This window comes from Homarus americanus, unplaced genomic scaffold (assembly GCF_018991925.1).
Source record: "Homarus americanus isolate GMGI-L3 unplaced genomic scaffold, GMGI_Hamer_2.0 scaffold22250, whole genome shotgun sequence".
NCBI lineage: Eukaryota > Metazoa > Arthropoda > Malacostraca > Decapoda > Nephropidae > Homarus > Homarus americanus.
In genome coordinates this window covers 6398889-6426586 of record NW_024741189.1, presented here as the reverse complement: position 1 = coordinate 6426586, position 27698 = coordinate 6398889, and the positions used below count along the sequence as shown (strand labels likewise).

Below are 27698 nucleotides of genomic sequence, written 5' to 3'. Positions count from 1 at the left end.
AGAATCTTATAGGCCTAAATAGTATAAGCCCATCATGACTAAACAGACGCTCACAACCAGCAGATGCAGGTTAAGCTTGAGAGATGAGTCACATAATGTCGGGAAGAACCTGGGCAGATGTTTGTGCATGATTATTGTCTCCGTAGTAGCATCGAACAAGGAATGGGCGGCTTGGGCGCTTAAACTCTTATGTTCGTCGCTTGTGTACGTAGATGAAACGATATGAAAGAATGCATGTGATTGGTCCAGATGTAAAGAAGCGCTTGTGATAGGTTAGCTTCTAAGTTTGTCCTGTGTCATGTGATTGGATAGTTACTTGAATACAGTACGTACTAAAAATAAACCTTAATTACTATCCAACTCTTAGGCTGTATGTAATGACGATTGTGATTGGTGGATCTATTTTCGACTGTATCACTGTTAGGATAAATATTAAACAATCAAAAGGCAGCATTTTTATAATAATATTCATCGTTATTTAAGATCATGAGAAATTTCCAAATGTTTTTATATTTGCTTGAATAATGAATGAAATTATATTAAAAAATTGGCAACGCCATTACAACCAGAGCCGCCACAATACTCAGTGAAATTTCAAGAATACATGTTGCACATCTTAATCTTCAGTGTTTCACGAAGAAATTAATTCTCTTTACAATGTAAGTATTATATAATATAATTTAACATAAGTTTGATGGCAGACGAGAGCCAGGGTGGGGTCGCTGCATGTCTGGTTGATAGTACAAACGCATGTGTTTACATTTATGAGTTTAACTAATTTATAACCTCCAGAATGACATAAAAAATAAAACATTAATCACCTTTGATATATTACAGGTGACGTATTAAATAGGGTCGCAAAAACAAGTGTAATTAGTCCAAGAGTCATTACGACATATATTTACCAAATCTAATTATTTTTTTCCTAGATCCTTAATTAACTAATGGATAAGCAACCTAATATGACTAACTTAACTAATCAAACCTAACCTGATTTTAATTTACTGGATAATAATTTACAGGTCAAGATTACCAAAAGTATCTCAAATTAAGATAATCTGAGATTCCCGATTTAAAAATATTTAAGAATTCCAGCATTAAATTATTTGAAAATGCTAACTTAAGATAATTCGAGAAATCCAACTTAAAGTTATTTGAAAATCCCAACTTAAAATTTTTAGAGACTCCAAACTTTATATTTTTGAAGATCCCGATGAAGAGTCTTAAGTGAGGTCATCCTGGAGACACTCACCGTGCATGGTCTTCTCATCGATGTCCGACTGAAAAAAAATAAAGAATGTATTGTTAAAAAGTCATAAAAAACAACATAGCGTGATAGAAAATGAGATGTGTTAACAAATATAGAAAACGGAGAATTGTAAAAATAGACAGAAAACGAATTGGGTTGAAAAGTGGTAGAAAACGATATGCATTAAAGAGACGATGAAAAAATGTGGTGCAACAAACAACTAAAAAAATTATCATAAAAGTAATAAAAAAGCGACGAGGAGTTAAACTAATGTGATAAAAAAACAGGAAACGTTTAAAATAAAATATACTTATTGTACAAAATGGAAATCACGAGGAATTATAAAGGCAAAAAAAAAAAAAACATGAAATAAGTGAAATATGTGTGAGACGGAGACAACGAGCATCTGAAAGATTAGTTGGCCAGAGATATAGTAAACAATTGTGTGTGTAACGCACTAGTGAAGGGGACTGTACAGGTGCATGTACCACTGATAACTACACGTCTAAATATTTAAGCTTGATATACTGTATTTACAATAAAGAGATTATTTAATTGGCAAAAATATAATTAGTTGGTAATGTGTGTGTTGCTTATTTTTTCTTTTGCGTTAGTTGAATTTATTATAGAAGGAGACTGGTTAAATTTGTAATATAAATCTGCCTATTTTAAAAGATTCAATCACCATCGTCGCTGTTTCCTTGTCTTTTCATTCATTTGGTAACACAGATTAAAAGTTTTGTGATGAAACCAACGTTAAGAGACACTTTTTTTTTTAATTTCTAACATGAGATTCATTTCCAAAGTTAACATTTTTCACCCGATGTTTTTAAATAATTATTATACTGAACTAAACACCTTTTTTTTCATAAAATCTAGAATATAAACATCTATAAAAACAATGTTTCTACTTGTAGTGACCATGAAAAAAAAATTACCATGACACTGACCATCGAACAAAGTCATTACAGTAAAAAAAACAAATAACAATGACCTACATAACACAGAGGAAGTTATTTTAACTTGACACAGTTTCGACTTTGATGAACTTCAGTGACACGTTGGTTGGCCCCAATGCGCTGGGACGAACGTGTACCGTGTGTGTGTGTGAGAGAGAGAGAGAGAGAGAGATAAGCCTGTCTCTATTTATCTTTTGATGAACGCTAGCGAAAATATTTATATATGAGAGAGAAATATGACTCTCTCAATCTCTTTTGATGGAAGCTGGGAAAAATTGGGTCTCTCTCTATCTCTCTTTACAATAAGAAGGAAATAAAATAAATCAGCTCTTGTTAATGAATGATGAGGGAAATATGTCTCTCTGTTGGATACTCGTAAAATATCTCTTACCATGGTTAGTAATCTCTCTCTTATTGGATAGTGGAAGACTATCTCCCTATTTATGGGTGCTGTAAAAATATATCTCTCTTGTAAAGATTTACCGGTAATATACAGTACAGGGCTAGGTGTCTTGATATATTCCGGTAAATTGGGTCTCTATTAATTATAGTTTAATATATACCGGTAAACTGGGTAGTTTTATACGTACTAGCAAGATAGGTCTCTGTTCATATACTTATACACAGGTGCATTAACATATACGTCTAAATTCATGATTAGAACAAGAATAGACCTGGACGGGTGATTACAGCTTGATACGTAATGATGATAAGCAAGTATCTTTCTTAACTAATATATATATATATATATATATATTATTTTTTTTATTTTATTTATTTTTTATTAGCCCAATAAAGCACGCGGACTTCTACATACAATCAACACCTCAACCCGCGGGTTGAGGTGTTGATTGTATGTAGAAGTCCGCGTGCTTTGAGCTAATGAAATATATATGGATCCTCGTGTTTCGAAGCCGGATTTGGTAAAACGTTACTCTCACCACCTACGTGATACGGGTAGTCCCCATTAGAGGTTCACGGCGCCATAAGCTCGTTGAACAGGCTTTGTATGAAATATAACAAAGTCTAGTAACGCTTTAGTATCCTGGTGGTCCAGTGGTTAGCGTTCCCTGGTCACAGTTATGGGCTTGTGGGCCGTGGGTTCGAATCCTGGCAGATTGAGGTGTTGATTGTATATATATATATATATATATATGTTAAATGTTGTATTTATGTAATTTCTTTATTATGATGTATATAGTATGTTGTAATCTATAAATGATGTATATACGTTTTTGTATACAATAAGTAGAGTACATACTGTATATTGTAATTCATTTATGATACATTGCATATGTATTATAGGTATTGTACTTTTTTTATGTGTATGTCGCAATGCATCTATATTCTAAATTGTAATTCACGCAATGCCTGCAAGTTTTATAATGCATTTTTAGCCATGAAGTGTCAGCCAAATAACCCGCCGTGCTGCACGTCATACACTCAAGCATATATAGGCTGACTGATATTAATATTTGTACTGACACAGACACATATTAATACATTGATTAATGCATCTTGGTGTTAGCTGACACAAGCGCTGCATAACACAGGCTGACATGACACTAATTTACAACTAATGACTGTGGCAGGACCTGACGGGGCTGCAGGTGCATTGTTAGCTGTAATTATCGTCTCCATGACATACACTGCTTATGTGTTATTACCATATCCGACCAGAACAATATCGTGTATTTATCACTGATAAATACAATATCAAGTGTATTTATCAGTGACTAATACAGTACATAATGTAATTGCCATGTCGTCGCCATTTACCATATCGACTATAACTATCACATCACCGAAATACATAATATACAGTAGTAGTATACCTAAAAAATATAATGATGGCATATATGTACATATTTAACGTACGTCTCTGATGCTATGTATATTTTATGTGTTAAAAAAGAGAACGTACAGGTATCAAGATTAATTATCATACCAACAGCAGGTATTAGGTACGATGTCATTAATTTTGGGAATCTTTAGGGATTATCCAATCATGGTACTGAAGAATTAGCCAATCATGATATCCCCCAGATAATCTCCATCATCCCAAAGACCATTCATTCCCCAGAGAAACCTTCTCACCCCAGAGAACCCCCATTAACCCCAGAGAAACTCAATCTCCCCTTCCTGTCAACGACGACCGGTGACACTTGACAGAAGAGATGGCGTAGCTAACAAACTCCTCTTTGGTAACACTGTCTCACCCTCCCAACACCCCTCCCTCTCTCCCCTCACATTCCATCCCCATCCTGCTCCCACTACCTTCCAACCACCCCCTTTCGCCCCATACTCCACCCCCTCCCCCCACTTCCCTCACTTTCCAATCATCCCCTTCCCCACTCCTTACCCCCAAACTTCCCCAACCCCCATCTCCAACCCCTTCCCTCTACCTTGGTCATATTGGCACCCCTTGAGCAGCAGAAGACAGCGATATGTTGTATCTTTCATTATATTGATAGGAAGATACTCTTAATATGTATGTTTTTGGAGGAGAATTCAACTCCATTTTTGTCCATGTGTTTGAAGGGATAATATTTTTCAGGTGTTTTCGAGGTTTTCGTTTCTTAAAGCGACCATTGTTTTCGGTGTTTTCGTTCATTTATAAATCAAGAAGGAACATAATATATTGGAGAGTTTGTTATACATATATATGAGAGATGTATCGTTCTGGGTGTTTATTTCTGTTAATAATATACTGTAACTTGATCCTGTAAGCTGTATCATATATCACTTTCCCTTCGTTGGCTGAATAGTATGTGGGAACCGAGGGGTCAGACACCATAAAAGAACCGATAATTAATGACTGTCTGTTGCACATTGTATGTTGAGGTGAATGAACCTTTTGATTGGTTATAAATATTCTCTAAGTCAATTAAGCCCCTGTCGTTCACAGGGTTGGTGTGGGAAATTACACGTACACGGATAATAAGCATACGTATATATACTGTACATAAATTCAAATCTACGTACGTCTTACTTACACATATTCGTATACTGTACTCATATTTACGCACATAATGTCATACACATACACGTATACGGATATTTACGAATATACAGACACACGTTGTATATTTACACACATATATGATATAAACACACACACACACACACACACACACACACATTCATAATTATAACACTACATACAAACAAACTGTAACCATATAAGAAAACGTTTGGCTTATCATGTAATTTACCCTTTAGACATAACGCCAAGCAGGTGATATCAGACAGGAATTACACAAAGTTCACGCACGAAAAATAGAGTTCCCTTATAAATCCTATTCGAAACTGTATCAAAACCAAAAGATATACAAAAGTGCCATTGATAAGTGAGTAAGTAGGCCAGAGACTCGTTGAAACATTTCGAAGCCTCAGGTGTTTGAAAGAAATTATGGACATGACTTATCGAGTAAAGAGGATTACAGGTGTTATGTAATGGAGTCGGATCACTGTCATAAGTTACAGCTGTTGAAAAAGTTTTAATCCGGGACTTTGAGTTTGTGAATGGAATATTTCACTTATATATGAAGGTCCGTCACCTGGAATATTTTAATGTTTTGAGTTTTGATATTTAAATCTTTTGGAAGCGCTTTTTTTTATCCTCTTCACCACTGAACGGCTCGTTAGCCGCTTGGGCGATCGGTCACGCCTCTGTTACGCACTGTTGGCAAGTACTAGGAATACACTGGCTCCTGAATTTATCTAAACCTGCTCCGGTGCTGGTCAAGTCTGGTCTTGAAACAGCTCACACTCGGTGCCGTCACAACACTGTCAGGTTTTTCCACGAGTTCACAACTCTCACTCCGAAAAAGTTTGCCCTTACAGTTTTCTGGACTTGCGCCTTCTTCAACCTTGAACTGTGACCCCATGTGGGGCGAGCGTCCGCCAGCTCCAAGTAAGGACACTCGACTGAGTATTGTCCTTTTAGATGTATATACACCTCAATTAGGTCTCCCGTTGCCCGTCTGTAGTATAATCTAGGTAATTGCAGGCGCTCTAATCTCTCTGGGTAGATGAGGTGCCGAAGTGCCGGTACCAGTCTGGTGGCCCTCCTGTGGACATTTTCAATTAACTGACAGTCCCTAGCAAATATCGGGAACAGACGGGGAGACAGTACTCCAGGTGGGGAAGCACCTCTCTCTTGAAGATATCTGAACGACCTTTTTCTAAGACCTAACAATTTAGTTGCTTTATTTACCTTCTTCTCAAAATGGCCCGAGAACATCAGTTCATTGTCAACATACACACTTAGGTCCTTTTCGCATTCAGTCTCAATTAATGCAGTTTCTTCGTCCCGTTGGGACACATGATACGCCTCCTTTCCGTTGGTACGTCCCAGGTGCATCCTCTTAAACTTAGTGACACTGAATCTTTGCAGCCATTTCTTCGACCATTCTTGAAGTTCACAGAGATCTTTCTGCAGCTCTTCACAGTCTACTTGGTTCTTAATTTCCATAAATAGCTTGGCATCGTTAGCAAACATTTGTATAGAGGAGTGTACGGCCTCTGACAAGTCATTTATGAAGCAAGCAAACAAACAACAGCAGGGCCAATACAATGCCCAGCAGTACACATGACGATTTCGTGCCATTAATCACCACATAATGCCTGCGATCAGAGACAAAGTATCCAATCCACGCGAGGACACTTCACAGAATCCCGTACCCTTCTAGTATAATTTTTAGCCTTTCATGGGATATGCTATCGAAACCCTTGGCGAAATCTAGGTAAATATTGTCGATATTTCCACCCTCTTCCAAAATTCGGGTCCAAATATCCAGTACCTTGAGAAATTTTATTAAGCAGGAGTGTCCCGGCATAAAATCGTGTTGGTAATCCTTACAACGTTGTTTCGTAGTAAATATTCCATCGTGGCATCTCTTATAATGCTCTCAAGTACTGTTTTCTTCTTTTAATCCCTTCACTACTGCGACGCCAGTTTTACTATTTTATTTAGCTGACGACAGATGATTTTATTCAGCGGAGAGGGGACCCCGAACACAAGGGGTTAACCTAATATACCCTAGCATATGTTTGTATGATGATAATAGTACATGTTGAATAGAGACTTTAATACCCGGGTGCTGTAGGTGAGTTTTCCCCCCCTTTAGATTCCTTCTAACTCTACCTTACAGTTAGTTAGTTGTCCTCTTCAGAAGTGTCACTAATTCAGGGTTTCACAGCATTAACCACTAAATATAATGAGGATTTTCTTATGTTATACGTTAATGTTTTATCTCTGTATTTATAAGGCTGGGTTAGGGCATAAAGGGAAAGAAAATGGATAGTCTTTGGCCGGCCACTGAGAGAGAAAACGTATAATTGGAACATCAACTATAATAAGACTCAATTTTATTTCAACTTTGCACTTTGGTTTTTGGAAGGTATTGGATTACTTTATTATTTTCTAATTATATATTGTTTTTACTTTACTTATTGGCCCAAAGTTTACTAGTTTATATACACTTAGTGTCATGATCGTGATGACGGCTAACCTGAAAACCTTAAAGATTTATATCACGCTCAAACGTCCACAAAACCTTCTAAGTCCCCCAGTGGAAACGTCCCCCGTTTTCTCTGTTTCCTTGATGACGTCATCGATGGGAACTTTGAACATAATCCGCGGATTTCGTAGCAAGACGCTGTATGTTGGGACCTGTTGCCATCCAACCCTTTGTAATCAATTTAATTTTGCTTTTGATAGCTCAGGCAGAGCATTGTTAATGAAGATAATAGTAGGGAATGAAACTGAGTTCATAGTCTCGGTTTCAACGTCAGAGTGTACAGTAAATTAATTCATCGAAATAGAAGTAGGTGGACTCTCTGACCTATTTTGAGTGAGGGTGCCGCGGGCATTTCAACCGTTAGTAACTGCTCGCCCCTTCACCCATACAGGTAGGTCATTCCACTCTGTGTTGTAATTCGCCCTTCTTTACGTGATTTGACCCAATTAATAGTTGATTGTGCAAGTGTTACAGTAACGTAGTTGATATGCTCTGAGTGAAGTAATATTTACGTCTTTAACGTCCCCTGAAACGTGATGTCGTTGTCACCGTTAGTAAGTGCTCGCCCCTTCACCCATACAGGTCCCTAACGCAGCCTAGGCCGTGTCTGTAGCGTGGATGTTGTATCCACTATGTCTGGGGAGATGTCCGAGGTCCAGTAGGATCAGTTACCTTCGTGAGACCCGACCGTCAGACACTTCAGACTACCTATGGGCCCCATAGCTGGCTCGTCTGACCCTAACGCTCGGCCCGCGAGGTGACCCTGGATCACCAAGCCACACACCACTACCAGCCCCCATCATTGGTGGATGAGTGTCTAACTCAGTAGGGCTATTTGTGTGGTGGGTTTATTCCACTGGGATCTTCAGAGTTCGTTGGAAAGTACCCCATGGTGGCAGGACCCCATGGCGGGTGCTTGAGTATCACTCCTGACGACTGAGTGTTGTAGTGGCAGTTGCCCCTGGTCGTAATGATGCTAAGTTACTGTAAGAGTGTGTTATTGAGTATGTCCACCCAGTAGTGGTGTGAGTATGTTGAGCCTGAGGGCATAGTACCAGATTTTGTCTGTTGGTACATATATTCTTTCTTCCACCTCCATAATTAATGTTTAAATGAATATTGTATTTGTATATTGTGTATTATTTACCTACAGTATCTACCGTTATTTCTTCCCTATTACTTGATACTATCATTACATATACCCACGAGCCTCCTCTCGTCACGCTACCAATGGTTATAAGTATTAGAGTAAAGAATAATGTTATAAGAGGCACAGCCCTTATATTAAAGACGGTTACTGGTCATTAACTAATAAGTTACTCATAAGAAACATCCTTTAGAACCCTCAGAGAAAAAAAGACATTACTAGTTAGGTTAGTAGAGGCGTGTGTTGGGGTGATTTAAGGCAGCTAAGATCATTTATCCCCCCAAAAATAATCTGGATCTTACCGAAAGATGGACACTGTCAAACCACAAGAAAATAATATAAAACACATTGATCTAAAATTTGAATGTAAACACATGAAAAAATAAAATTTTTAACCCGTTATGGAATCTAAAAACATAAGCACTTGAAAAAAAAATAATAAAAAAGCCTTCCATCACACAATTAATCACAGTTTTCAAGAACAAAATTTCAATAATTCATAACCGTCGACTGGACGGCTCGAGGCAAGAGAAGCACTTTTTATATATATATACAGCACCAACGCCACCAGTGATCGGCACCTGTATTACCCTGAGGTGACCTATTCTATTATTTTTATGAACTTATTACTCATAACATGATAGGGTAATAATTGAAGAATAATATACCGACTAAAGTGACGGGTCATTTGTTCTCTTTCTCTCTATTAAGGGGTTAACAGGGCTGAAGCTATACTGTATATTCATGGTGTACTGTATATTGTCAGGTGTCACCAGGTGGGCCGTGTCATGATACCTCATATATTCATCTATTAGCAAAATATCCTTAAATTTTTTTTAGGTGTAGGTGCAGCTGACGACTCACACAACACTAACACTGATCTTGAGAGTAATTTTGAAGCCTTGTATCTCACATTTAATGACTGTTTATTATTTCATAAAGACACTGAAGATTCTTGGTAATCCTCATTTAGATTTTGTGATCCTAAAGGAGATGGATTATATCAAGGTGTGTGTGTGTGCGTGTGTGTGTCAGGCAGAAACAAAGGTGTCGGCAGCTTCTATTCCTGAACTTCAGTATGAACACGACCTCACCCGTGTCGCTCACACTGAACGCGACCTACAGGAGATCCTAAACACCTACGCAGATGCGTATGCACACTTCGGCCTTGAGGTGAATGTACGTAAGAATCAGATTCTCTTTCAGCCTGCCCCTGGTTTAGCCACACCTCCACCATCCATCCAGTTTAACGGTACTACCCTCTCTAATGTTGCCCACTTTCGGTATCTCGGCTCCCACCTGTCCACCACTGCAGACCTCGATGAAGAGATTCATCATTGGATCAGATGTTCATCTCAAGCCTTTGGCAGACTCCGTACCCGTGTCTTCAGCAGTAGGGAGCTGAAATTATCTTCAAAGCTGCACGTATATCAAGTAGTGGTCCTCCCCACCCTGCTATATGGCAGCGAGACATAGGTCACAAACAAGAGGCACATCAAGGCACTTGAAAACTTTCACCGAGGTAGTCTATGTTCCATCCTCCGAGTTCGCTGGGAAGACAAGAAAACAAATGCCAGTATTCTTGCTGAGACCAACTGTAGGAGCATCGAGGCAACCATTATCCATGAATAACTACCCTGGACTGGCCATGTTAATCGCATGGACGACAGTAGACTGCCAAAGCAGCTACTTTAGAGTCACCTAATGAATAGTAAACGTGACGCTGGTGGCAACTGAAAAGGTATAAGGATAGTCGTAAGACAAACCTGAAAAAGTGCCAAATCGACCCCCTCACCTGGGAGACGATTACTCAACACCATAACGGTTGGAGGATCACCACACAAGAAGGTGTCAATACTTTCGAGTTAGCCAGACTACTTACCGAGACAGACAAGTACGAACGCCAGAAAGACGCTGCCACCACCCCTCGCGCATTAGAGCCCCCCACATGTGCAACATCTGTGATCAACCCTGCCAGTCCTGTATCGGTCTCTTTAGTCACCTCAGAACTCGCCATCGTAGGTGACATCCTTAGTATCTCGTATCATTGTATCATAGCTGGATGTTCGTCATACTCGATTCCGAGCGACAGCAAAGTAGTAAGTAGTAGTAGTAGTAGTAGTGGAGGAGGTAGGCCCGGGCGACGTGGGTGTGTTGGGGTGCCTTCCCTGATTTAAAGTGTTATTGGTGGGGATATACTCAGTTTGTGGGAGCGAGAATTTCACAGTGTGTCGATAAATGTTGGATGTCACCTTGAGCATCGTCACCGACGGCTCTTCTCATCCCTTCCGGCATTAAACGCAAATATTGCGTGTGTTCACCGGCGATCTTCAAGTAAGCCTGTGAGTGTTTGAATAGTGTGTGACTGGAGTTGCCAAGTGTCAGTGCCAGTGTGTCGATAGGCCTACTTTAACAGGGGTGGCATCGCGACTCTCGCCCCTATGGGGCCAAGTGCCTCGCGCTTGCGGTCGCCTCCCCCCGCCTCCCCACCTCAAGTAACGGCCACTTCATGTAGTGGTCGGCTGACCAAGTGAGTATCTATTACTAATGTTACATCAGTGAGACCATAGAAATAGTGGTTATCTCTGCCAAGGTTACATAAACAAGTGTTAGGTGTGATAATTCTTGCTCCCAGTGGATTATTCTGATGTGTGGATTGTCGCCCACATGGAGGGGTGCCCGACACAACCGCGCGCGCGCGCGCATGCCCCTACTCCTCGGACACCGCAGGCCAGGCCGTCACCTCTGTGCCCCATACTCATAAGATCTAGTTTCTTCGTCCGTATGGGCCCAATAGCAGAGGTCGGAGGCGGAAGTATCTGTCGCCCAAGGTGCTGTTTACTATGCCTGGTAACATTCATTGCTGCGTCTGTGCTAACCCGAACCAAAACTGCACAAATTGTGTTTGTGCGAGAAACAACCGACCATGTGAGGATTGCAAGAAGCGAGACCAGTGTCGGAACCCACGTTGCAGGGAGCCGACACAGGTGGCCACAGTGGATATCGCCGGGACCCAACCACCCGATGATATCCGAAATGATAGCAGTGAGTCTACTCATCCCGAAAATGTAGTACTAATAAATGCTGCTCCCTTAGTAGCAGATGTCCACGAGGAGAATGAGAGACAACCTCCTCAGTGGAATGGCATGTCGATGGAAAATGCAGACAAATGGGTCAAAGAAACCTACTCAGAAATTGTCAAGTGGTCGCCCGCTAACTTATTTGAACCACCCAAGTGTGCGGCCACCAAAGAAATGATTCGGGAGATGACTCGCCTCATGACTGATTACACTCAGGACCGCTTCCTCGCCCCTTTAGCTCTTCAAATACTGGCAATAATACCACATCAATTTTGTCAGAGGACACACACAAAGACTAAGCACAAAGAAAATATAGCAGCAATGAAGAGAAGATTGGCAATGTGGCAGACTGGGGCCCTTGATGATCTCCTATGTGAAGCAAGAACACTGCAGGAGAGACTAAAAATTACGGGTGACGGAAAGCAAAACACCGATGACGTGGCAAGAAAATTTGGAAACAAAATGCGTGTCTGGCGGTATGATCTCTCACAGAGGAACCCTCCGGTGGGGTGATGCCAATAAACAGAGAGACATTAAAACTACTGAAAGAGAAATATCCCCCTGCAAGTGATGAAGAAGGCATCAGGTTCGAGGGTGTCTATATCCCACCAAACGCTGTCCTGTTTGAGAAAATAACAGGAGAGATGGTGTGGAAAAAGGAACTGAAGACTCGAGGAGGAGCCGGCCCTTCAGGTCTGGATGCAAACGGTTGGAGGGTCATCCTCAGCACAAACAAGTTTGGCCCTGTAGCAAGCGATCTCTGCACTGCCATTGCTGCCCTTGCAAGAAAGCTTGCATCCTCTTGTTGCCATCACCTCCAGGCCCTGACGGCCTGCCGCCTTATTCCTCTGGAAAAGAAACCAGGATGTAGGCCTATAGGGGTGGGGGAAGTGCTGAGGCGGATCATCGGAAAATGCATAATGGAGGTGGTAAAGGATGATGTCAGGGCAGCAGCAGGGAACCTACAAGTGTGTGCTGGCCACGAGGCTGGCGGGGAGGCCGCCATTCACGCCATGAGATTGATATTTGAGCAGCGTGATTGTGAGGCCGTTCTCCTGGTCGACGCTTCAAACGCATTCAACATACTTAACCGCAAGGCTGCACTGCACAACATCAAGATCAAGTGTCCAAGCTTTGCAATGTATGTTGAAAATTCGTATAGGAATCCATCAGACCTCTATATAGTAAACAACAAGGCTCTAAGAGGTGATACCATCTTGCAGTCAACCGAGGGAGCAACACAGGGGGACCCTGTTGCAATGGCAATGTATGCAATTGGCCTATCAGTGCTCCAACAAGAAATAAAATTTGAAGCAACTGGGGTCAAACAAGTGGCATATGCTGATGACCTTACAGGAGCAGGAAAAGTGGAGGGCATCAAAAAGTGGTGGGACTTGGTAACATCGCGAGGTCCACAAATAGGGTACCACCCAAACGCCAGCAAGTCCTTCCTCATCGTGAAGCCAGAACCTTATGAACGGGCAATGGAGGTTTTTGGCATAAGTGAGGTCAAAATAACTAAGGATGGCCAAAGACATCTAGGCGCAGTAATTGGCACTGCCGACTTCAAAACCGAGTACGTAGCGGGAAAGGTGAATGAGTGGGTTAGTGAAATCCAAGCTCTGTCTGAGATTGCTAACACAGAGCCACATGCGGCCTTTGCTGCATTCACCCATGGAGTCAAGCATCGTTGGAACTACCTGATGCGTACTATCCCTGATATTGGACCCCTCCTCCACCCTCTGGAAGAAGTTATTAGTGTTAATTTCATTCCGAAATTAGTGAAACACCCTGACTTAACCCCAGCAGAAAGAGCACTTCTTGCACTTCCATCAAGACTGGGAGGGATGGGACTAACCAATCCAGAGGAGATTGCTGCCGCCGAACATCAAAATTCACTTAAGCTCGTTGCAGCCCTCACGGACCACATAATAGCCCAGAATGCAACTGGGGAGGTGGATACCAGTGAAGTAAATAAGATTCGTAGGTCCATTACGACAGATCGACAGCACTGCCAAAATGATAAGTTGCAGCAACTGTTGCTGCAGGTACCAGAAAATTTGAAAAAAAGTAGCTATAGCCCAGGAGGTGGGCTCCTCGAACCGGTTAACTTCGTTACCGATAAGGGCAAATGGTTTCAGTCTTAATAAACAAGAATTTACAGATGCCATTGCTCTAAGGTACGGTCGGCCAGTAGAAGGTTTGCCCTCCCAATGCGTGTGTGGCTCTTCCTATGACGGCGATCACGCCATGGTGTGCAAGAAAGGGGGCTTCATATGCATGAGGCATGACGAGGTAAGGGACCTCACAGCAAATATGTTGAAGGAAATCTGCCGGGATGTCACGGTAGAACCGACCCTCCTTCCTTTGGATGGTGAGATCTTCCAACATAGGACTTCAAACACATCTAACGAAGCCCGTATTGACGTCAGTGCTCGAGGATTCTGGACGCGGGGACAGCGAGCTTTGTTCGACATCAGGATTTTTGATCCCATGGCCGCATGTCACCGTAACCTAGCTCTCGATGCTGCACATAGGAGGAACGAGAACGACAAGAGAAGGGCAAATGGGGAGAGAATTCAAAACGTTGATCAAGGCAGCTTCACTCCTCTAGTGTTCACAACCTCTGGTGGGATGGGACGAAGTGCAAGATGTTTCTACGCCAGACTCGCGGAGGTGATCTCCGAACAGGTGCAGCAGCCCAGAAGTTATGTTACAGCCTGGATGAGATGTCGACTGTCTTTCTCTCTCCTTAGGTCGGCTTTGCTCTGCCTCAGGGGAACGAGAGCTTCTTCCCCAATTCTGACAACTGCTGCAGATATTGACCATGAGGCTACTGTCACTGAATGCCGCATAGAACTGCGGCTCAACTAATTCAACACAGATATGATAGCTACATATGTATTAGGATATTTAATATTAAGGTAATTAAATGGTGGCGAAGGTGTGGCTATTGGGGGAGGCTGGAGGCCACGTTTAAATAAAAAAGTAGTAGTGGTGTGTGTGTGAGTGTGTGTATTTGAGAAGGAAAAGAGAGTGCACTAAGAGCAAAAACAATTATAATTTTGCCTTAACTCTAGTGGTCATAATTATTATGACTGATGACAACATTAATCTAGACATAACGCTTTGTATAGGTGTTTGCTGAAAGTCAAATAAGCAAACATCAAAACGCCTACATTAGCCTAAAGGTCACGGTGTTAAACTTGCTCCTCCCCTCAGTTGTTGATTCTGTACACAGATATTTCATGGAATGAGAGTTGGGCCCAAAATCATTAATTTTAATTGAATTATGCCTAATACTGACCTTAGCCGCGCCTTTGCCGAGATAAGTCACTACCATTTATCATGAAAATATGTAAACCCAATCCTGAGTTATGTTCATCCTGGGATGATCACAATTAGGTGGTGAGCTGCGACAGCGTCTTGAACACCATAACATCCCACCAACCATACTAGTAAGCGTAGAAATAGAGTATTAAAAAAAATAGTTTTTACTGATGTTTTCATTAGTGAAAAGAGGTCACCCGGAGAGTAGGTACCCTAGCTTATTTCATCTGATGATTTAACACCCTAACGTTAATCTGTCCCAACCAAGCCTAAACAACCCTAACTTAACCAGACCTAACTAACCCTAACCTAATCAAACCAAACCTAACCTAACCTAACCTAACCTAACCTTAACGCTCAGGTTGTATTAGTTAGGGTGTTTAATCATCAGGTTAAATTATTTAGGGGTACATAATCTATGGGTGATCCTTGAATTGAATTGAAACAGTTTATTTAGCCAGAAAAAGACCGATACAGAGTGGATAATAATAACAATATTAACACGGCTGAGCCAGTTGAGAACCTGAGCTCTCATGTAGGCACCTGATATGTACTGTACATTTATCTCAAGGAAGTATTATGTAACATTCAGTAACATCTGGAATAGTACACATAGCATGGTGGTAATAAAAACATCTCATAATGTTACCACAGTTATCACTTCAATATTTATTTTTTATTTATTTATTTTATTTATTTTTTATTTATATTTTAAGTATATACATAAATTACAGTGGAATAGAAAAACATAAATATAATGGGGAAGCAGAACAACATGGGTTGTACAGTATTAAGGTTGAACAAGAGGACAGAGCTGTTAGGATTATGTCTAGTTGGCAAATATATTTATTTCTATGGCAATTTCTTATCTACTTACATGATAATTTCCGATAAAACGGTTTTGATGGTACAATAAAAGCAGGTACTGTAAATTTTGTAGGTATTACAAGAAATATTAATACTTAGACAATAGATAATTTTTAAGAGATGATTTAAAGGAAGGGAGCGTAGTCTTTGCTCGGATGGGTGGGGGTAAGTTGTTCCACACCTTCACACCATGATATTTTATGGAGGTTTGGGACTGATAGGAGCGCGCATGAGGGGTGGTCTTAGAAGCTCTGGGTACCTTAAGTTGTATTTCTGATAATTCCGGAACTGGAAATAATTATTGTCAACCAAGTGATTGATAGATTTGTCAACAAAGAGGGCACAGCACTAGGTGTTAATATCTTCGAATTTTAACATTTTCAATTTATCAAATTTTTCGTTTGTGTGATCTTTTTTTTTCTAGTAGGTCATTGTCTGTACAACTCTCTTTTGTGCAGTAACCAAGGATTGTGTTTTTTAAGAGCCAGAGGCCCCCCATAGTGTGTGACAGTGTATCAGGTGTTGATAAACAAGATCATGATAGATTTCTTTCATTGCTGTGAGAGTGAGTGACTGTCGAGTTGATATATGATATCGCACTTTTTATTGACTTTACTGTGAATGGCTTGTACAGTATGTGGTTTCTCCAGTTAAGTTTCTCATCAACAATAACTCCGAGGAATTTAGTATTTTGTTTGCATTTGGGGACTGTATTACCAAGATACAGGGGGTCCAAGTCTGGGGGTAAGTTTTTCCTTCTGTGAAAGATCGTGTAGTGGGTTTTCTCAAGGTTTAAGGTCAGTTTATTACGTATTACCCAGGTCCTGACTCTAGTCAATTCAGAAGAACAAAAAGTTAGCCACATTTTACTCATTTAAGAAGTATCATCTTAAGTCATTCATAAACTGAACCAGGTCACTTTCTTAGGGAGTGACGAACACAAGTAGGTCTCGTGATAGTGGTGAGGAGAACTTAGCTTGTCTTATATCACTGACACACCATTAAGCACCTGTCCATTTTGGCTGACGTCACAACCACCTGTACCACATACAAACGTCACACCTCCACCACCTCAAAACGTCACTAATATCTCCCCAAAGTCACACTCCACCTCCGCATCATTTTTCTACCTCTTAGCTAACTCCAAACTCCATCCTTCACCTCCAAACCTCCCCATCCACTTCCAGACCTTATCCTCCATCTCCAAGCTTCACCCTATACCTCCGTGTCATTATTTCTGCCTCCTAGTAACTTTTAAACCCCCTTCCTCCACCTCCAAATATCACCCTCCTTGTCGCATTCCTCCCGCCTTGCAACCACCCTCCTGACAGCAATTCTTGCCTCCTTCTCCAACACAACCCTCCTTCCTCTAACTATCTTCACTTTCATCCTTCACCTCACAGTCCACAATTTTTTTTATTGTTTTATGCACAGACAAAATCATACAAATGGCGATATATTGAGATTGAAAAATACAAAAAAAATTAAACCCGAAGCAATTTGAAACAGGATACAAAACTTATGATAGCATATGTCAATTATCAGAATAGCGTGTTTTTATAGCTTGAAGGAAAGTGTTAATTATGATATCCTGGAATTCCAAATGTAAATGTAAATGTAGGCTAACCTTGACATTATATGCAAACAATATGTCGTGTTTATTTACATTTTATTATAGACGATATGATTTTCAGTGCAGACTTTAATGATGTTGCCGTGAACATCAGTCTCTGTCTAACATCAAGTGTTTACATTTGGGAAACATCTGTTACGTTAAACAACAGTAAAGATCAAGAATGTCTGGTAGCAACAGCTGATTTATTAATAAGATGTTCTAATAGATTCTATATAATTGATGCTAATTTGTGTTTATTGTATCGTACACAGAAAATAACTCGCAATATTTTTTTTAAACCTCCAAAATTCCACCAAATAACAAAAGCTCGCGACTATCCACCAAGGTCTACATCCTGGCCCTGTTAATTAGAATACATAAACAATAATAATTATCCACAGAAAACTTAATGCGCAACAGACACTGATAATTTGTTTCCTAGTATGACTCACGGGGCAATAGCGTAATCTACAAATAAATTTATAAGCTAAAGAATTCAAAGGTATAACAGGGAGCAAAGGTTGTCGAAACACGGCTGAAGGGGCGAATGGTTGATGGACACTGACATCTTGTTGTCTGTATAGGAATTCCTGCCATAGAGCATGCCGGTTATTGCTCTCTCTTGGCACGGGAGTGAAGGTTAGAGATAGTACCGAGTGATCATATTGAGGAGTGAGGCCTGATGACCGACTCCACCCACATTCCGCTCGTTCTCCGGCCACATTCCACCAACACTTCACCACCATACCCCACCCACATTTCATCTACACTCCACCCACAATCCACCCATACTCAACTCATACTACGCCCACAATCCACCCACACTTAACTCATTCTACACCCACAACCCACACCATTACATTCCACCCACATCCATCCACCTTCCACCCACCTGTACTCCACCTAAACTCCACCTACACTCCAGACCCATACATTTCACCCACATTCCATCCACATTCTACACACATTCCATCTTTATTTTCCACACGTTATACCCACACACTCCACTCACACACTTCACCCCCACACAACACCTACACTCCACCAAGCACTTCATCCATACTCCACCCATTCATTTATTTCTCACATCACCTACACATGCATTATTCATTTCATCCATGTTAAAAATAAGGCATAAATAAACTGGTAAGATATTTAAATCCGAATATATGGTGCATTAATTACCTCACTTCTACGGTATTATTCATAAATCCTATTTATATGATAACTTTAAGATATTAATAATATATAAGAAATAAACATAAAATACTTTCAGCCTCACGATGAAAAAAGTGGGTCCCAAAGGCATTACTGCCCGTTAGGAACAGTGTGGATACAGCACACTGTATACTAAGCCTTTGGTACACAAGGAAGCAGCATGGCCGGTACTGCACTCTTCTGTATTCACTTCTTGAAGTTGTAAACTTAGTCACCCATTTACAATTGTGAATCGAGCCACCGAAACCTAGAACAGATGGCGAGCCCTAAATTCACTAGACCACCGCGCTCACCCTCACTGTAATCTTAGCTGAAAGTGTGTGTATATTTTCTCACCTGTGGACGGCCCTACCGATCCCGTATCGGACTCTCGAGTCACCTCAGAGCTCACCAATGAAGTTGACATCCTTAATAACTCATTTTGCCATAGCCGGATGGGCGTCATACTCGATTCCGAGTGACAGCAAAGTAGTAGTAGTAGTAGTAGTGTGTGTGTGTGTGTGTGTGTGTGTGTGTGTGTGTGTGTGCGCGTGTTAGGGTCTTAGGGACATTTCCGTGAGGTGTGAACCCCGAGAGTATCAGCTCCTGAATAAGAAGCATTCACGAGTAAGAGGGTGAGGGTGTGATGAAAGGATGATGGGTAAGAGTGGGGTGAGAAGATGAGAGAGAGGGTGAGAGAGGGATGAGAGGATTAGGGAGAGATGAGAGGGTGGTGTGTGAGGGAGGGGTGACAGGGTAGGTAAAGGGATAATGGGGTGAGAGGGTGAAGGGGAGGATGATGGGTTAGAGAGAGTGAATGGGTGATGGAGGGAATGGTGAGCTAGGGAGAGGACGAGGAAGGGATGAGAGGGTGAAGGAGGGGTGGTTGGAGGGGATGTGGGTTCTTGGCACCTTCTGTTGGCGCCAGACGAATGGCACCATTCCCCACCTCCTCGGAAGGGTGATGGGTGAAGGAGAGATGGGATGGGCAAGGCCTATCACATGCACAGTGAACGGACGTGTAGCGGGGAGCTCCTGATAAATCGGAGATTTCTCGGCCCCATCGGGCCATACGGCCCTGATTCTTGTCATCCCCTGCGGAGGATCAACTGTTGTTCAAGAAGTACACACTAAACCCTGATCAAAGCATCACAATACGGCACTAGCAGTATTTTATCCTGCTGATGCGCGGCTGGGCATCCCAGCTCAGTGTGTGTGAGGGAAAAAACGTCCCAGATAGGCCTTACGGTCAGTTGCCTCTACCAGTGCCACGTTACCAAATATAGCGACAATAACACAATCACACACTTGTACACCATTTCAAATCTGAAACTTAACCCTCCTTTTCACCATACCAAACCGCTGTTCTTGGGAGTGAACTTTCCGTGTGGTCTTCAAAACCTTCAACCAAGACAGTGGGGCAACTGATATCGCGGCCCTTTTTTCTGGCCGGCATAGGGAACGTAGGACCTGACAGCGGTATATACTGTCCTAGGCTACACACACAAATCGCGAGGAACTATCGTGCTTCACTCAAAGAAGGAACAATGACTGTTAAAGCGATAAGTTCGCCAATAGGAAGCTGACAGAAATTATGTTCAAACACAATTTCAAATTCTGGAAAGTAAGAGACTAAAGGTGGCTTCATCCTGCTCAGCCTGGTGACTAAGACCTTGATCGCCTCTTTTCCGAGTTCAGTAAACAATCTATGGGAAGAGCATTATGACCCACTCCTGCCTTGAAGGCTAAAAGGACTGTTCTCTGCTTCCAAACGGATGAACAGGTGAATGAAAACTTTGAAGAGGAAATAAAGGCAGAGATCGAAAAATAAAGCGTTTTGGCGGAGAACATGGTGGAATCTGTAAAAAAAATCCCCAGAAAGAAAGGCAATTGCGTTTTCAAAATCCACTTCAAAAACACCGAGACGGCTGAAAAAGCAACCAAAGCGGGTTTCCTCGTATTCACCTTTTGCACACTGCTCCCCAAATTCAACAGGAACAGCATCACCTGCCTCAGGTGCTATGCCATTGAGGATCTTGATACTGTGAACTGTCCCACACCCAGGAACTACAAGATTTGTTCCAAATGCTCTTTTATGGGATATTTCTGGACCCTATGTAGTGTCTCACTAAAATGCCTTAACTGTGATTGGTTTAACAGAACCATGTCCATAAACTGTCCCAAAAGAAAGAAAAAATCAAGGAAGCACAACAAGAAGCCTCAAAAACAACAGTTCCGTCAGAGAGGGATGTGCTGTTGGTAGGATTTGTATACAAGTTAACTTATCGGTAGCATATACGTTCACGTGATACTATTATGTACACTTCAATTCTTTTTTTCCAGTGTTTAAGCAATGTTTCTTTTGATTCTCTTTGTATAAATATTCAGGGGCACGTTACTGTAGTTTTAGATTTATATTATTCTTGATGCTAAAAATTTGTTTAATAGTATAACTGCAAGGATGAATATCTCTCGTTTATATAGTTATAATCATCGCAATCATCGCATTTAAATAACATACCATATATTTAGTTGATGTAGTTATAATCATTATACTGGTATTCCTTTCTACTTCCCTCCTCCCTCTATCACTGTTGGTAACGCTAGGCCACTACAGTCACAGCTTGAGCCAACCCTACGTATTCCTCTTCCCTTTGTATTAGTTTTCCTCCATAAATAAAACACTACTTGTACCCTGTTTTGCCTTTCCTATTTCCCTTCAGTCATGATGTTTCGCTCTGAAGGATTGACCTGACCAGAAGGTTATAATAAGACAGCCATCATGTCCATCCTTCGTTCTGTCAAATGTAATAATCTTGATTGTTCTTATCCTTTCCTACATGCTTGAGAGACTCAGTAGGGCTCTCAGTATTTTACATTGCACACATCATTACACTCACATAAATGAGATTACACCGGTTTTATCTAACCCTCGGGAACCATTGCATCGTACTCCCATCTACCCAGCGTGAAGAAACACTCACTTGATCAAATTAATTCAGATAATAAGTTTCGGATCACGTGAAGATTAACTCCCAGCCTATTTTAACTTAACTTATCACTCTAACGCTAACCAAACCTAACTTAATCTTAAGCAATATAAAATAATCTATCCTAACTTAAACCTAACCTACTTTAACCTTGCCAAACATAAATTAAACCTAATGCTAACATAACTTAACCCAAGTCCCCAGATAGCGTTAGGGTATTTAATTATCAGGTGAAATAAACTGGAGGCTTATATATACCATGTAATGTATACCAGTTTATTGTTACCCAGCATGAAGACACACTCACTTGATCAAATTAATTTAAGTAATAAAATTCTGATTAGACTTCACTCTCAAAAAACAAAAACAAACAAACAAACAAACAACAAGAACACTCAATTTCTACAAGTTTTGTCTCCCTTTGAATACGAGACCTCCCCCTACCCCCTCCCCCTCGAGACCTCCCCCTACCCCCTCCCTCGAGACCTCCCCCTACCCCCTCCCCCTTTCACCCCGCGGTGCCTTATCGTCCTCCATGGCCAAGTCACTACCGATGATGGTGATAAGGTGTGGTCGAGGAGGTAGATGCTGGGGCACAGAGAGAGAGAGAGAGAGAGAGAGTGAAAGATGGAGAGGGAGGTGAGTGAGAGACAGACAGACGGACAGAAGGAAAAAGATAGACAAGTAGAGAGAGAGCGAGAGATGGAGAGGGAGGTGAGTGAGAGACAGAGAGACAGACAGAAGGAAAAAGATAGACAAGGAGAGAGAGAGAGAGAGAGAGAGAGAGAGAGAGAGACAGACAGAGATTGTTTTTAATAATAGCACTACTAAATATTAACGTACCTGTCGCTCTGAAGTAAGTGTGTGGGAGCGAGGGGGGGGGGTGGAGGGTCTGTGTGTGTCATAAATTTTAATCTTCCTCAAGTCTCTGGATTCTGATTGGTTCTTCAACGACTCGAGAAATCTCCATGATTAGGTATCTGTATATTTAGAAAAGCACTCCAGATGAAATTCCCGGCGGTATTACATGTATATATCCGTCTTCGGGAGGTATATACGATGAATATTCTTCCTCACTGAAGACATACGAATCTACTAATTGGTTGAATTTAATTAAAACAATAACTAATGCTCAGATATATCAAAATTACTTTACGATTCTCCCCTAACTCGTTACTTTCACCTAACAGCAGCGAGGGTACAGAATTAAGGTATGCAAGATCTTTCCAACCATTTTTTTTACGTTAGTTTTGGCTCTTAACTAGTGTACAGTGGAATGTATCTGGTTAAGGTAGTCTCAATTTTATTATTAGGAGTGTACGGCACTTTAACATCGTCACCTATGAGTAGGTGAGAAAGTTTTTCTCTCTTACCTGGACGACTTCATATCGTGCCGTAGGAAACAATGTGAGAGTCGTCTTGATGAAAAGTTTGGCACATTAGGAGACATAATGTACGCACGTGCGCGCACACACACACACACACTCACTCACACACACACACACACACACACACGCACAAAAAAAAGTTAGAAGTTACAGACTACAAACCAATTACAACTTGTATCTTGTTAATTAACGTTCCTTGATGAAAACTGTGTGCTAGCTACCAATTAGGACATGGCAGCAGGTTGAACTCGGTGAAGGTATTCTTGATGTGTCTGTTCTGCCTTGTTCACAAGGAACTTATTTGGTTTTTCACTGCCTTTAGGGAAAGTGTGTATGAATAATATGCATCAGTCTCCTCCATGGAGAATTTCCTTTTTATTCCATCTTATATAATTCCAGTATGTGTTTTGTATGTTTTGTTTTACTGCTGCTTGGAAACTATTCATTGTTGGTCTTCTCGCATCTACTAAGGAATTTTTCTGAGGGTTTGTATGAACAGTTGCTCACACTTCCACATGCTACAGTTAGAGTTGTCAGTCATCTCTTTCCATGATGTGTGAACCCAAAGAGTATCGAAGCATGATTCCAAATCACTCACGAGTGAGATAGTGAGACCGAGAGATGACAGTGGCTGGTGTGTTAGGGGGTGACCACTTCACACATCGCTCCTGAACTAAGAAGACCTCTCAACAAGACCTCCTGCTGGACCCGGAACTGTGAAGACCGCCCTCTCTCTGCTGCCATTGTTGGCCATCTTTCCTGACCGGACCATCCACCACTGACATCGTCGACAACATCTCACGAGCATTTTCGGTTTATCGAGCATTAGCTTGCCCTCCCCACTGGTGGTGTGAGTGACCCACACTCCAGCTGGAGAGCAGCTATAGCGCGATATTCCCGACGTGGTTTGAGCTCTTTTCCTTCTACTGCTATTTTTCCTTTTTTCGCTCTGGCCTAGGGACCTACACCCTCAAAAAGTGTATTCGTCCTGCGGTCCCCCCCTGTAACTGTTCACCTCTATAAGTGAGCAGTCACATACACTAGGAAGTAGGTGTCCCCAACGGGGCTCCAGGAGAGAAGCTCAGGAACCACTCTACGACCACCAGCCAGTGGGGAGTGCTGAAATTCCTCTGCTACTTACTCAACCGGAATAGGTAGGTTTTATTAAACAACCACCGGTTATGGGTACGTACTAACCGCGACCCCCACCTGAACCGCCAACCTGACGACCCGAACCACGACAGGCTCCGCACAGAGAAAGCGGACCAGTTACGCGCCTTCAATGAAGCCCTGAAAAGCAGGAACACTGCCACCACCTCCAACAACTCCACCACCACTGTTACCGCCACTGAGGACGACAACTGGACGAAGGTAGAAAACAAAAAACGCCGACGTGCTTTTTCGGGAAACGAATGCCGTCAAGCAGCCCAAAAGGCACCCATCACCACCACCAGCTCACCTCCAACGACACTGCCAAAATTCCGGATCACGAAAACGGACACAAAAACGACATATGCCGCCATCACAGAGATGGAAAAGCTAAATCCACTGGCCAAGTTCTCAGTGCGGCCCAACCTAAAGGGGGAGATGATTATTCACCCCAAAGACAAGGACTCCGCCACCACCCTCGACACTTACCTGCAAAACACCACCACCGTTGCATCAACCAAGCTGGACCCCGCCCAGAAACTGATGAAGTCGGTAGTCCTCCGGTACCCAAAGGAACTACCCCTCGAACCCCTGGAGAACCACCCGAAGATCTTAAAAGCCGAGAGATGCTCTCCCCTGTCCGACAAGACGGCCACCACAAAACAAGTGCTCATAACGCACTACGGTTCACCCCCCAGCACCATAGACCTCAAAACCTGGGGGATCTACGAAGTGAGGCCCTTCGTCCCAGAGCCCCTGCGGTGCTTCAGATGCCAGAAATACGGGCACCATCAGACAAGGTGCACGTACAAGGAAATCTGCGCAGTCTGCGCACAGAAGCACGGCACACACTCCTGCCTCACCAAGTTGAAAAATGGAGAAAAAATTGCCCCCAAGTGTGCCAACTGCGGGGGCAAACACCACGCCTGGAACCCTGGATGCTCCGAGAGGACAAAGAGGGTCCAGGCAAACCGACCAGCAGCAAGACCGGCCCCCACCGCCTGCACACCAGCCCCACCAAGTACCTTCGTGTGGGGAACCCAAAGGCCAAAACAACAAAGCCAACCTCCTCAGCCGGTCAACACCCAAAGTGCAGCCCAGTTTCCTGGCCTCACTACGGCCACACCTCAGCCACCCAAGCAGCAGACAACGACAACCACGAAAAAGACAAAAGAAGCACACACCAAGGCACCAGAAGGAATGATACACGTATCAGACCTAGCCAAGGTACTGACAACCTTCACGGAGGGCCTAGCCGGACTACTGGGCCACAAGATCCAACCCACACAGCTCCAAATACTCATGGGGAGCGTCCTCGGGCAAGTCGCCACAGCTCCAGCCACCTCAGTGGAGGAAGCCACGCCGGTCCTCACACGAGTGACAGCCGAGGTACACTCTACACCGAAGAAGGCCACCAGAGAACCCAAGATACCGACAGCTCCCAGAAAGAAATTGGACGTTTCAACTCCCCTGAACCGAACCACGGCCCAGAAGGCAAAAACCACAGAACAAGAAGATATGAACCTGATCCAGTTGGAATCGGACTTGGACATTTCCATCGAGGACCACCAGAAGTCCGCGATGAAACAGTGGTGGAAAACATCAGCACCCTGAACATCCTAACATGGAATGCTCAGGGCATCAAAAACAAGAAACACCTCCTACAAGAAGCAGCAGCCAAGGACAAGCTTGACATCATACTGCTACAAGAAACACTTCTACAAGAACACCACTGTTTCAAATTCAGTGGTTACAAGACATACAGGAGGCATTTCACGCAGGCGTCAACAAGAGGATGTATGATCTTGGTCAAGTCAAGCATACCCTCCTCCGAGGTCATGCAGCAATTTCCATGTGGGGAAAACATCGAGACACAGGCCGTCAAAGTAACCCTCCAAGAACGGGAATTAACTGTTCACAACATCTACAAGAACCCAAGGGGCTCACTGGAGGTGACTCAATTATTCGCTTCGGCCGCTGACCACGCCACACTCATAGGAGGGGATTTCAACGCACATCATCCCTTCCTAAGCTCGGTAAGCCCCACAAATGAAGACGGCCTACACCTATACACCACCTCTCAAGATACACCCGAGATCTGCCTCCTGAACACCGGAGAGCCCACCCACACTAGGGGAGGAAGGCTAGATCTAACCTTCGTCTCCAGTGCACTACAGCCTTCGGCCTCCTGGCAGCTACACCCCACGCTGACCAGCGACCACTTCGCCACCCTAACAACGCTGAAGGTGAACAAACTCCCCACTCCACCCCCCCGAGATGGAGATACAATACCCAAAAGGCAGACTGGGGACTCTTTAAGAAACACCTGGCTAAGTGGCGCGAAAAATCACAGCCGGCCGGCGCAGCACCCGTGGACGAGACAACCCTCCACCAACAATTGGTCGAGGCGTTTCACCAAGCGGCAGAAGAGGCTATCCCAAAAACAAAACCCACATCAAGACAGTACAATGATTACTGGTACTACTGTCCCAGGGTGAAAGAACTCAACCACAGAGTAAACATGGCCCGAAGAAACTACAGGAGACATCCCACGGCAACAAACAGACATCTCCTGCAAGTCATAGTTAAGGATACCAGGGAAGAGAAGGAAGAAATAAAAAACGTAAGCTGGCTCAAGTGGTGCTCAGAACTGAACGAGCACACCTCCCTTGGCAAGATGTGGGCCCAGATCCGAAGGGCATCTGGGAAGGCAACACCACCAACCCATCCCAACCCAGAAGAGGAAGCCGAGAGACTTGCAAAACTGTTCTCTGACCGAGCAGCAACGAAAAACCTCCCGAGACAGGCGGAGGAGACACAACGGCGTCTGCGACAGGTCAGACTCCAAATGATCGAAGAGGCCTGCAACAGTGAAGATGACACCGACAGACCTTTCAACCAGCAAGAACTCCAGAAGTCGCTAAAACGAAGCAAGGACACAGCACCAGGGGCCGACAGGATAACCTACTCCATGCTTTCCCATGCCGGTACAGCCGGACACGAGGCTCTGCTGCAAGCCATCAATGCTTCGTGGACAGCACAAAGACTCCCACCGGAATGGAAGAAGGCAGATGTACAGCCCATTCCGAAGCCCAGAGAACCAGACAAACCGAGGCCCATCTCCCTCCTCAGCTGCATAGCGAAGACGGGAGAAAGAATGGCTCTCAACCGACGCAAGTGGAAAGTAGGCAGCCCACACCCT

At 42.9% G+C, this 27698-nt stretch overlaps 1 protein-coding gene across 1 annotated transcript in view; it reads right to left on the bottom strand.

The window, feature by feature from the left end:
• The window catches only part of LOC121875706 (troponin C-like), a 108583-nt gene that overhangs the window by 8937 nt on the left and 71948 nt on the right, over window positions 1–27698 (bottom strand). Inside the window, exon 2 of the mRNA XM_042380344.1 lies at window positions 1253–1280. Within this exon, the coding sequence (XP_042236278.1) occupies window positions 1253–1280 (28 nt within the window). The remainder of the gene's footprint in view (window positions 1–1252; window positions 1281–27698) is intronic.